The sequence below is a fragment of the Arachis ipaensis genome, chromosome B06 (genome assembly GCF_000816755.2).
Source record: "Arachis ipaensis cultivar K30076 chromosome B06, Araip1.1, whole genome shotgun sequence".
Classification (NCBI taxonomy): Eukaryota; Viridiplantae; Streptophyta; class Magnoliopsida; order Fabales; family Fabaceae; genus Arachis; species Arachis ipaensis.
The window spans coordinates 29,060,920-29,071,143 of NC_029790.2; the positions used below are offsets into that span (position 1 = coordinate 29,060,920).

Genomic DNA, 10,224 nt, shown 5'->3' on the forward strand with positions numbered 1-10,224 from the left:
TATCCCGAGGAGGACACCTAAAGGCGAGCCGTATGGCCTCATCTTTGGCAAGCTCCTCCGGTTTTTTCACAGTTTTTTTACAGATTTTTTTCCGGATTTATTTATTTATTTATTTATTGTTATAGAATGACTTTTACTTACATGATGATTTTACCATTGAGAATCGTATTCAACTATTCGTATTTCGTGTGCATGGGATATTGGGATGAATCATGGAAAACTATTTGCCACTTTAGGCTCACAAAAACGATTTTTTTTTTAAGAAAAAAAGAGAAGGGTGTAAGAAATGTAATTAACATTTTTCTTTTTCACTGGCAAGGATAAGTGAGATTTCTTACACACAAGACTTGTGCTAAAATCGTAAATCAGCAAAAAGAGACAAGTTAATTACTAGTTAGTTAGTAATGCACACGGGTTCCTCTTATTTATCTTCGGTGGAAAAATGTGCGTCAAACATTATTAAATAATAAATCGAAAACAAAAACCAATCATCACCATTCAACTCATACCTTCAAACTCACCCAACTTTATGGTGTTCTTCGCGTTACCTACACCACCTTCTTCTTCTTCTTCTTTGGTTGCTCTTTTTCTTTTCTCTCTTTTTGAAGCATACGAATAGTGCTCCCAGAAAAGGAGTGAGGAGGGGACCGAGTGTGATTCAGTTTCTGCCTCTTCACACCTCGGTTTCCCGCTACTTTCATTCTTCATTTCCTCTTCTTGCTATTCTTAGTTTAATACTCTTTTCTTATTCGGTTTCTATAACTTAGATCTTAGCAACACCAACTCTCAAGGCTCAACCTAGGCTGTTGCTGTCTTATTCAGCAATTGTTGGTTAGTTCATGTCTTCTTTTCCCCCCAATTCCATTAACTAATACTTGCCAATTTATTCCAAAATAAAAAAGAAATTAAGGAGATCAACAAGCAATGTTTGCCCAATAATTGTGTGCATCTGTTGAATTAATGTCTTGCTTTGCTCTTTACCATAAAGTAATAATAGATACATGAAAACTGAATTTGGAACACTTTGGGTTCCTAGTGCTTACCCATGTTTTTGTTTCTTAGCCTATGCTGAATCTGTATTAAGAGTCTGGTTGGGTCCTGAATTGTGAATGCAGATGTGGCCAGAAATTTTGAATGGCTGAGTGATGTGATATGAGGGAGACAATGAATAATTGTATCTTAGATATGTTTTAAGGAATGTGAACTTGATATGTTACATCCATCTTATAAGTATTGAAGATTAAAGATACCTTCCAGAGAAGATGAAGAAACAATTGACCGGTATCCGGGGTGATTCTCCCTTGCACTCAGCAATCCGAGCTGGAAACATGGAATTGGTGCTGGGAATCATCTCTGAGAATGGAGAGGAGGAATTGAAGGAGTTGCTCTCAAAGACAAATAACTCTGGTGAAACTGCCTTATATGTTGCTGCTGAAAATGATAATCTTGATATAGTGAAGGAATTGATCAAATATCATGATATTGGTTTGGCCGGCTTCAAAGCTAAGAACGGATTTGATGCATTCCACATTGCTGCTAAAAATGGGAACTTGGGTGAGTGTCTTAATTCTCTTTACTTCGTAGGAGCTTACAGTTATTTCACTTCATTTTGATGAATGATGTGCAACATGTTATAATAACTCTTTGGTTAATTTTTCAAAGAAAGTTCGCTTCTTAGGATTTGTTGATATAGAACTACACATATTATTTCTCTCCAATTTGAGTTCTTATGTCAAATTAGCCATAACTCTTTTACATCTGCTAGCTTTCTAGGTTTTACATTTTGACTCTTATTTTTGTTGATCATCACACTTACAAATTTATCATTAATCTAATGTTTGGAATTTTTCTGACTCCTCTTCTCTCTTCCGGTTTGTAGAGATATTGAAGGTCCTCATGGAAGCCTTTCCCGAAGTTTCAATGACAGTTGATATGTCAAACACTACTGCATTGCACACAGCTGCAGCACAAGGATATATTGAGGTAGTAAATTTTCTCTTTGAAAAGGGTAGCAGCCTGATAAGTATTGCGAAAAGCAATGGGAAAACTGTGTTGCATTCTACTGCAAGGAACGGCCATGTTGAGGTCATCAAGGCCCTTCTGAGCAGAGAACCAGAACTCGCAACAAGAGTTGATAAGAAGGGGCAGACAGCACTCCATATGGCAGTGAAAGGACAAAACCTTGACTTGGTGGATGAACTTTTGAAATCAAGCACATCATTGGTTAACATGGTGGATGCAAAGGGAAACGCTGCTCTGCATATTGCAACCCGAAAGGGTCGCCTACAGGTAAAAAACCACTTTCCTGTTCTCGCTTTGTTAAGATAGTGAGCATATGGCTTTCCATTGGACTCAGACTCCATCATCTTCTAAGAGCATAATCTAAACTTATTTTCTCAAGTTAATTTTGTGTATGATATTCAAAGAACTTCAGAAGTATGTCTATTTTATTTGATAACTAGCATAAAGAGCGACCGAATGCCTACGACTCCTACTGTAGGGTCTAGGAGGGCAGCTGCAGTCATAGGCTCATAGCCCTACCTCTAAATTAATCTAGTAAGCACTTTGAGGGAAAAGTGCACTTTGTGCCACTACTAGTGTTTTATATGGCAATTGCTGTCTTGTGGACTGCGGCATATGGGTGGTGAAAATGAAATAATACGATGACATAAACTTTGGTGTTTGTTTTTCCCTAGTAATGTTTGTTGACCTTGTTTTAAAATTTTAATATCCTGATATGACATCATCATAAGCAGTTGACTGGGTCCTGCAACCGTTGTAAGCAAACTTCTCTTAGCATTCTATTGATAATCTTTGCAGATTGTTCAGAAGATACTAGATTGCCCAGAAATAAACACTGATGTTATCAATAAATCTGGTGAAACTGCGCTGGATACTGCCGAGAAAAACAACCGTAAGGACATTGCCAACTTGCTGCAAGTTCGGGGAGCTAAAAGTGCCAAGTCCATCAAGTCACCTGCCACAAACACAGCCCTCGAGCTCAAACGAACTGTGAGCGACATCAAAAGTGGGGTTCATAACCAGCTGGAACACACATTTAAAACGCAAAGAAGGATGCAAGGCATAGCGAAACGAATCAATAAAATGCAGGCTGAGGGACTTAACAATGCAATCAACTCCAACACTGTTGTTGCTGTCCTTATAGCAACAGTTGCTTTTGCAGCCATATTTAATGTTCCAGGCCAGTATCCTCAGAACCCAAGTGACCGTCCTCCCAGCTTGTCTCTTGGGGAGGTATACATCGCTCCCAATATCGAGTTCACAATATTCATAATCTTTGATTCTCTCGCCCTCTTCATATCATTGGCCGTTGTGGTTGTCCAAACATCGGTGGTTGTCATCGAGAGGAAAGCGAAGAAACAAATGACGGCCGTTATAAACAAGTTGATGTGGTTAGCCTGTGTGCTAATTTCTGTGTCATTCCTTGCAATGTCATACATCGTTGTGGGGGATAATAAAGGTTTGGCTATAGCAGCAACAGCTCTAGGAACTGTGATTATGGCAGCTACACTAGGAACACTATGTTATTGGGTGATCGCTCACCGACTCGAGGCTGCCAGATTGCGAAGTCTTCGGACAACAATGAGCAGTAGGCAGTCATTATCCATGTCAATGATGTCGCCATCGGAGAACGAGTATAAGACGGTGTATGCAATATAAAGACAAGACTATCTGTACCATGCCTTAAACTTTCCTTTTTGGTATCTAACTATACTAACATAGACTCAGATGTTTTCTTAGTAAAAGCAAACATGAATTAATGCTGCAAAAGCATGCCTTTGGAACAACACAGGCAAAGATTTGTAATCATACCAATGTAATTTATCATCCGAGGTATTGAGTTGGAAACATACTCATTTGCATAGAATTAGTGAATCTATGTTGTTTTTTCGACATCAACTAATGATTTTATGTGAGAGACTGTCAAATCAGGTGACTGCATGTGAAAATGGATTAAAAAATGGATATGTATCAGAACATTTCACAACATTTACATTCAAAACAGAAATTCAAATTTTCCAATTGAAAGTTTTCATTAATTAGTTGTAACTAAGGATGTGAATCTCTTGTTCAGTTTTTTTTGGTGACTAATCTCTTGTTCAGTTGATATATTTGTAAAGCATCTATCTATCTATTTTTATCACATAAAAAATAAATATTGATTTTTATGATTGTCACATCAACAATTTTGTATAGATGGCTTTTTTACAATTTTGTAATATAAAAGATAATAAATTTTTGAGTAAATGACATTTTCGTCCCTGACCTTTTTTTCCGCAGACATTTTCGTCCTCAACCAATAGAAAATACATTAAAGTCCCTGACCCTTGAAAAATGTGGACATTTAAGTCCTTCCGTTAAATTCAGCCGTTTGCACTGGACGGAAAAGGCTGAGCTGGCAGAGGTGGCGATGAGGTGGCACTAACGGAGGCCAGGTGGCATGGAACATTTCGTAACAGGACATATAAGTCCCTGGAGACAAAAACGACGCCGTTTTGTCTCCTCCCCCAATCTTTCAAATTCGTCTTCTCCAATCTCTCTTCCGCACATAAACGATAAAGTGGGTGTTGTGGGGAGTGGGAGCAGAAAGGAAGTTCTTCCTTCCATGGCATGTGAAGGAGTATCATCAAGCTGGAAGAGGTGGAGAAGAAGATGATCACCCCCACCTCCATGATTCTTCTTCCGACGACGCCGCCGCCGCCCACCACGATGCCGTCGCTGCCGAACCCTCAGCGGCGTCCCACCCATCACTGGGCGACAGATCCATCTTCGACCGCCCCCAACCTTCCTCCGCTAGCGGTCTTCCTTCTGCATTCGATGCATTCTCCGAAGTAAACACTCCGATCTAAATTCCAGTCTTTTTGCTTCACCCACAGTTCTCTATTTCTGAAACTTTGGGAATTAAATAATAATAAACATTTTTTTTCTGTAGTTAAGTCATTATCGTCAATTTTGTTCGGTATTGTTGAAGTTTGGGTGTTTCTGAGTTTCTGGTTTCCCTTTGCTTCAGTTGTGTGTTTGTTATAAGCCCTTTTTATTAAAAAAAAATAATAAAAAAATAAAAATCCATACTTGCTTGTCATGTTTCAGTTGTTTATGTTCAAAATGCTTCTGGATGGCCTCAATTGAAGTGCTGGCCTTAGGTGCTATTTGGCAAGGAGACACGATCAATGATAAGTGAAAATGATATTTTTTTTTCTTAGGGTTGGTAACTAGGTATATTACTCTGATGTGTTAAACTCGGCTGGCGGCTACTATAGCTCATATGAATGAAGAGTCTTTAGTTAACCTTTTGGACTTTAATTTGGTTCCAATAATTGGTGTGTTCTTGTTCATTTCAAAATTTTAATATTTGTTGATACACTTCTTAAAGGTGCGGTGGTAGAGGCAAAGCCTCAATTGGTTGGGATCCATGAACGAGTAAGAACTGACAACGGTAGTCAACAACCGGCATCAGCTCCGTCAAGCACCCCAGAAGGAGGCAAGCGGATGTCAACGGCAACCAATCCCAATGCTGAATTTTGGGCAAGATCCCTACGGTGCGGATGGAGCCGACCTGACCTCCACCTCTTCTCCAACTTGATGATACCCCTTCACATGCCATGGAAGGAAGAACTTCCTTTCTGCCCCCACCCCCACAACACCCACTTTGCCGTTTCTGTGTGGACGAGAGATTGGAGAAGATGAATTTGAAAGATTGGGGGAGGAGACAAAACGGCGTCGTTTTTGTCTCCAGGGACTTATATGTCCTGTTACGAAATGCTCCATGCCACCTGGCCTCCGTTACGTGTCACCTCATCGCCACCTCTGCCAGCTCAGCCTTTTCCGTCCAGTGCAAACGGCTGAATTTAACGGAAGGACTTAAATGTCTACATTTTTCAGGGGTCAGGGACTTTAATGTATTTTCCATTGGTTGAGGACGAAAATGTCCGCAAAAAAAAAGGTCAGGGACGAAAATGTCCTTTACTCTAAATTTTTATATGGTAATGGTACAAAACTTTAATCATCTTAATCAATTAAATTCAATACCTATTGTTACTCAATTGAATTAAAAAAAGTAATAATGATATACAATTACTATTTACATTAAGATTATAACAATAATAATTTTCAGTTACAAATATTTAAAGTGTATATTATTTGGTCAATTTAAACATATTTTCAATAACTCTCTCTTACTACTATTATTTTATTTTTTAATCTCTTAAATGAATTGTCCAAAACATTTCCCGACACATTCAACTTTGACACAACATCTATTTATTAGGTATACATTCTAATATAGTAAATGCTATGGTATCTATCACTTTGTACCTAAGTTACTAAAAAGGTAAATAAATAATATTTAATAAATTTTACATGATTTACTTTTTATTTTAAACATTTTATTTTTTACTTTAAAAGGAAAGTTAGACAATTTAGGCACCATAACAAAGACACTATAGAACTCACCTTTTTATTATTGCTTCACATGTTACTATGAAAGAGGAAAGTGGATTTTTATTAAGTGTGATTGGTTTTATTTCCTTTGAAAGCATTCACTCTCTTCTCTCTCTTCTCTCATCAGTTTCGGTCACTTCACAGCAAATATGGAAGAAACTCTTCAAATAATATAACATTTTTAAATTTATAGTATATAATATAATTAATTTAGCTTTTCACTATGCACGGGTCTTAGTCGAGTAGTTGTTTAAGGTGGTTGCTTAATTTACACCACAGCATGATAAATGTTGGGAAAAAGCTTAGATAACTTGCCTTCAAAATGAACAAATACAAAACTATTTCCCATTACATTTTTATGAAAGTTGAAGCTTAAGGACGAACATACCCGTTCCATTCCTTGCTTACCTTATTTTTCATTTTCCCTTGCTAACTTTAAAGACAAGTTTATATAAAGAGAGCCATTTCATTTAAGGGGCAAAAAAGCGAAAAAACCTGATATGGTACAATATGTAAACCACAAATTCTACAATTGGGTTGATTAGTGACACAACCTATTGCTTAAGGTGGACCAAATGAATGAATATTTGAGGATTGACTCTAACATTAATTTCTATGCCATCAAAGAATTTCCCTAATCCCTATAGGAGAAGGATACTTTCGAATAGAAGGAAGAACGTATAGTATTTCCATTTACATCCTTATACCCTATACTAATTGTCATTGATATCTGGAATAGGGACTCTCCAATAATTCCATGAGTTGAAGTCCTCATGCTCAACCAAAGAAGTAGGTGGGAACATGTCATTGACAAGGGTGTGCAATGATGTGTAAGATTTTGAATCAATTCTTTGACTTATTGCTACCTCACCCTGTTCATTTTCATACAGACATCAAATTAATAACATGCTATAACTAGAGAAAGTACTAGTTAATAGAAATCATCAAATCACACACCTTAGGATTAATAATAAATATTTTGCCCTTTGGAATCCCTATCTTCCTGTAGCTAAGTTCATCTGTGTCTCTATTGCCAAATCCAGCATAGAATGGATTGTAATCAGCAGGGAACAGTCTTTTGATATCCTGCAAATCAATTCTCATCAGAAAACATGTGTAATATAATGTTGTTGGTAAGGTTTCTAGCTCTGGTAATTTACCTCTAGACAAGCAATCTTGAACTCATGAGGTGCTCTTCTTATCACTTCCATTTGTGAAGGAAACAAACACAACATAACAAGTCAGATATACAAGCAACGAAACTGTAAGATTAGGGCAGTAATTATAAGTCTAGGCAGCAGAGATAGAATCAGTTTAGAATATGAAGAATAGAATTAAGAAGGGAGAGTAGGAAGAGAGTAGAAGGAAATGAGAAACAGAAGTTGGAAGGTATCAAGGTGATACTCTCTGAGTCTCTTGATGAATTCATTGAAGAACCAATTATGAAAAATAGAAAACAAGGTAGCATTTGAGAGGCTACCACCTTCCTAATCTCCTGCCCAGTCTAAAATCCCCCTCCCCCTTGAATCCCTTCATTCCTTCTATTTATACTCTTGATCCTCTCTATAACAGAATTCATTCCTCTGACGTCCTCTCCACTAACCTTTCTTGCTGTCCTATTGTTACATTAGTTGGTTCCATTCTATTGTCATTTTCAGCGCTCTTTTTTTTTTTTTTCACTCTTCTACAGTAATAGAAGGTAAAGGAGCTATTTTACTACTCTCCTCTCTAACTGACTTAACTGCTTCCATCCCCCCTTTTTTTCTTGTTTTCTTCCCTTTGGTGCTTAACAGAAACAGATGAAAAAAAGGTAGTCAGAAAGTAGTTTATTTATACAAAATCAAGCATTTAGATCATCTATATGACTTCTTCAATCACAACAGAAACTATGATTTTATCTAACACACACTTTCTACTTAGTGATACTGACAACCACAGTATGCATCTCTTCACAATAATGACAAGAATGTAGTTGTAAACATTAAGCATAACTACATTGGCAGAAAGAGGAGTTATTATCAATTATCATGATCACAGCCATAATGAGTTTCACACGAAAAGGTTTCTCACCTTCTCGGTATAGTGAAGGGAATAATCCATCAGGTGAAATAACAACAGGTCCATTTGGTAAGGTATTTCCATCCTGAAAATGTTCAACTTAATTAATATTAATGATGTCCTTTTAAGGTAAGACGAAAGGCTGTAAAAAAAAAAAACACTATATAAATAAACAGATGAGGACTTAATTACTCATGCATTCTAAGACCAACAAAACCCTTCATAAGAAAATCTCATAAATAGATTCCTGGATGAAAGAATAAATAAACCTACAATTGAAAATAAACTGTTAATTTCAACTTTCAATACCTGTTTCAGGTTAAGCAAGAAATTCCTGGTTAGATAAGCTTGGACAATTGCACGAGCACTCAGAAATAGCAGCTGATAACCATTTTCCTAACATAAATTCAGTATCCAGCATTAGATTTGAGATTCAATTCAATGAAACAATAGATAGATAATAACATCAACCATGCTAGGGTGCATTTACATTTGATAGAAGAAAAAGTTAAGTTGACAACCATTACTATGTAACAAGCTTGTTGAAGAGCGCAAGGTGAAACAAGGAAACAAAAGAAACAAAAAAAAGTAGAGCATGCAACTGGACTATGGACCATGGACAATTAGTATCAGTTCTGTTAGACACAAAAAAAGCCATCATCTCAAGAACCTTCGTATCAAACAGGCTTGATCATATAGCAAAACAGTCCAGACTTGACCAGACTCTGGGCTCGATTATATAGCAATGCTTGACTTCCTAATCAAAACTTGTTTATATGTATATTGGCATAATATCTCTCAAGGTGAGTATTAGCTAAAAATTGTGGGTGCACCAATACAAATGCTTCCAATCTAGAGTAAATCTCAGCCATAACAACGAATAACCATAAGTAAATAGAAGTAACTCAAAACTCTAGTTAAGAGACAGCTGATAAGAGCAGGTAGCAAAGGAAACAGTGGTAACAGATACGCAGTAATTTGATTCTACCTCTTTTATACAACCTGCTTCATAACCATACGCAATTTTCCTCATCAATTTTGACATTAGCAATACCCCAACTTGATTGATATATATCTAGAAGTTAACAAATACCTTAATAGCTGAGAAAAGCCTTGCCACTCCAGATTGTGACCAATCTTTCCCAACTAAAGGCATGAACTGCCCCAAAACATCAGACCTGAAAGGAAATAAATGGTAGAAAGAAAAGAAGGGGAAAATTAAGATGTTGATGGTTAATGGTGATTCTGAAACCATAATGAAACTCTTCCCTCTAATCTTGCAGCAGCTTTTTTCTTGTTATAGAAAAAATAGCGAAAGGCAATCATGTAATATCTTTTGCTTTTCAATCTACATAATGTAGGCCTGGACAAAAGTTATAGTGAATCACCAATAAAGAAGACAACAATACTTCTCACTATTTAGTGAAGTGAAAGGATCATCATGAGAAATTTTGTATAGTATGCATGCAAACTAATAATAGATGCTTAGGTTCATTAAAATGACATTCTAAATTTAAGACTAACAGACAACTTAAAATTTAAGACTTCATGTTTCAAACTAGAACCTGCATCCCTTTTCACATTTTTCTTCATGTTGTAAAAAGTTTCATTAGCATCAACAGCTATCAAAATTTGCAATGACCATAATAAGATTTCATCATAAAATAAAATAATGTCCAATTAAGAAAGAGAGAAGAGAAAAGA

The 10,224-nt window shown here is 36.6% G+C and overlaps 3 protein-coding genes across 7 annotated transcripts in view; 2 read left to right on the plus strand and 1 right to left on the minus strand.

Annotated features, from left to right (window-relative positions):
* LOC107648705 (ankyrin repeat-containing protein At5g02620) lies at positions 459-3,950 on the plus strand. 2 transcript variants are annotated; one of them, XM_016352528.2, is made up of 4 exons: positions 460-831; positions 1,116-1,554; positions 1,880-2,289; positions 2,821-3,950. In XM_016352528.2, exons 2-4 carry the CDS (start codon positions 1,263-1,265, stop codon positions 3,679-3,681), a joined length of 1,563 nt encoding a protein of 520 aa, XP_016208014.1. In that variant the 5' UTR covers positions 460-831; positions 1,116-1,262; the 3' UTR covers positions 3,682-3,950. The 2 variants fall into 2 exon arrangements, with proteins under 2 accessions (XP_016208013.1, XP_016208014.1); XM_016352527.2 differs by having other exon boundaries at positions 459-1,554.
* LOC107648704 lies at positions 4,575-5,325 on the plus strand (the record flags this gene model as incomplete). The annotated part of the gene is made up of 2 exons (XM_016352526.2): positions 4,575-4,853; positions 5,113-5,325. Coding segments are annotated over 2 exons (318 nt in total), but the record flags the coding sequence as incomplete, so codon positions are not given.
* Positions 6,909-10,224, minus strand: part of LOC107648702 (phosphatidate phosphatase PAH1) — a 6,393-nt gene continuing 3,077 nt past the window's right edge. For 3 of the 4 annotated variants that reach the window (XM_016352525.2, XM_016352524.2, XM_016352523.2), the window contains exons 5-10: positions 9,614-9,698; positions 8,830-8,916; positions 8,533-8,605; positions 7,623-7,666; positions 7,420-7,548; positions 6,909-7,334 (exon numbers count right to left, since the gene is read on the minus strand). In XM_016352525.2, the coding sequence (XP_016208011.1) occupies positions 7,176-7,334; positions 7,420-7,548; positions 7,623-7,666; positions 8,533-8,605; positions 8,830-8,916; positions 9,614-9,698 (577 nt within the window). In that variant the 3' untranslated portion in view covers positions 6,909-7,175. Of the gene's footprint in view, positions 7,335-7,419; positions 7,549-7,622; positions 7,667-8,532; positions 8,606-8,829; positions 8,917-9,613; positions 9,699-9,730; positions 9,884-10,224 lie in introns of those variants that run through there. The other variant, XM_021104347.1, reaches the window with a different exon arrangement.

Excerpts from the sequence above, each read along its gene's own strand:
- LOC107648705 (XM_016352527.2), top strand. The coding sequence starts at position 1,263 with ATGAAGAAACAATTGACCGGTATCCGGGGTGATTCTCCCTTGCACTCA. Across the intron at positions 1,555-1,879 it reads TGCTAAAAATGGGAACTTGG|AGATATTGAAGGTCCTCATG; the intron begins GTGAGTGTCTTA and ends TCCGGTTTGTAG. Across the intron at positions 2,290-2,820 it reads CCCGAAAGGGTCGCCTACAG|ATTGTTCAGAAGATACTAGA; the intron begins GTAAAAAACCAC and ends TAATCTTTGCAG.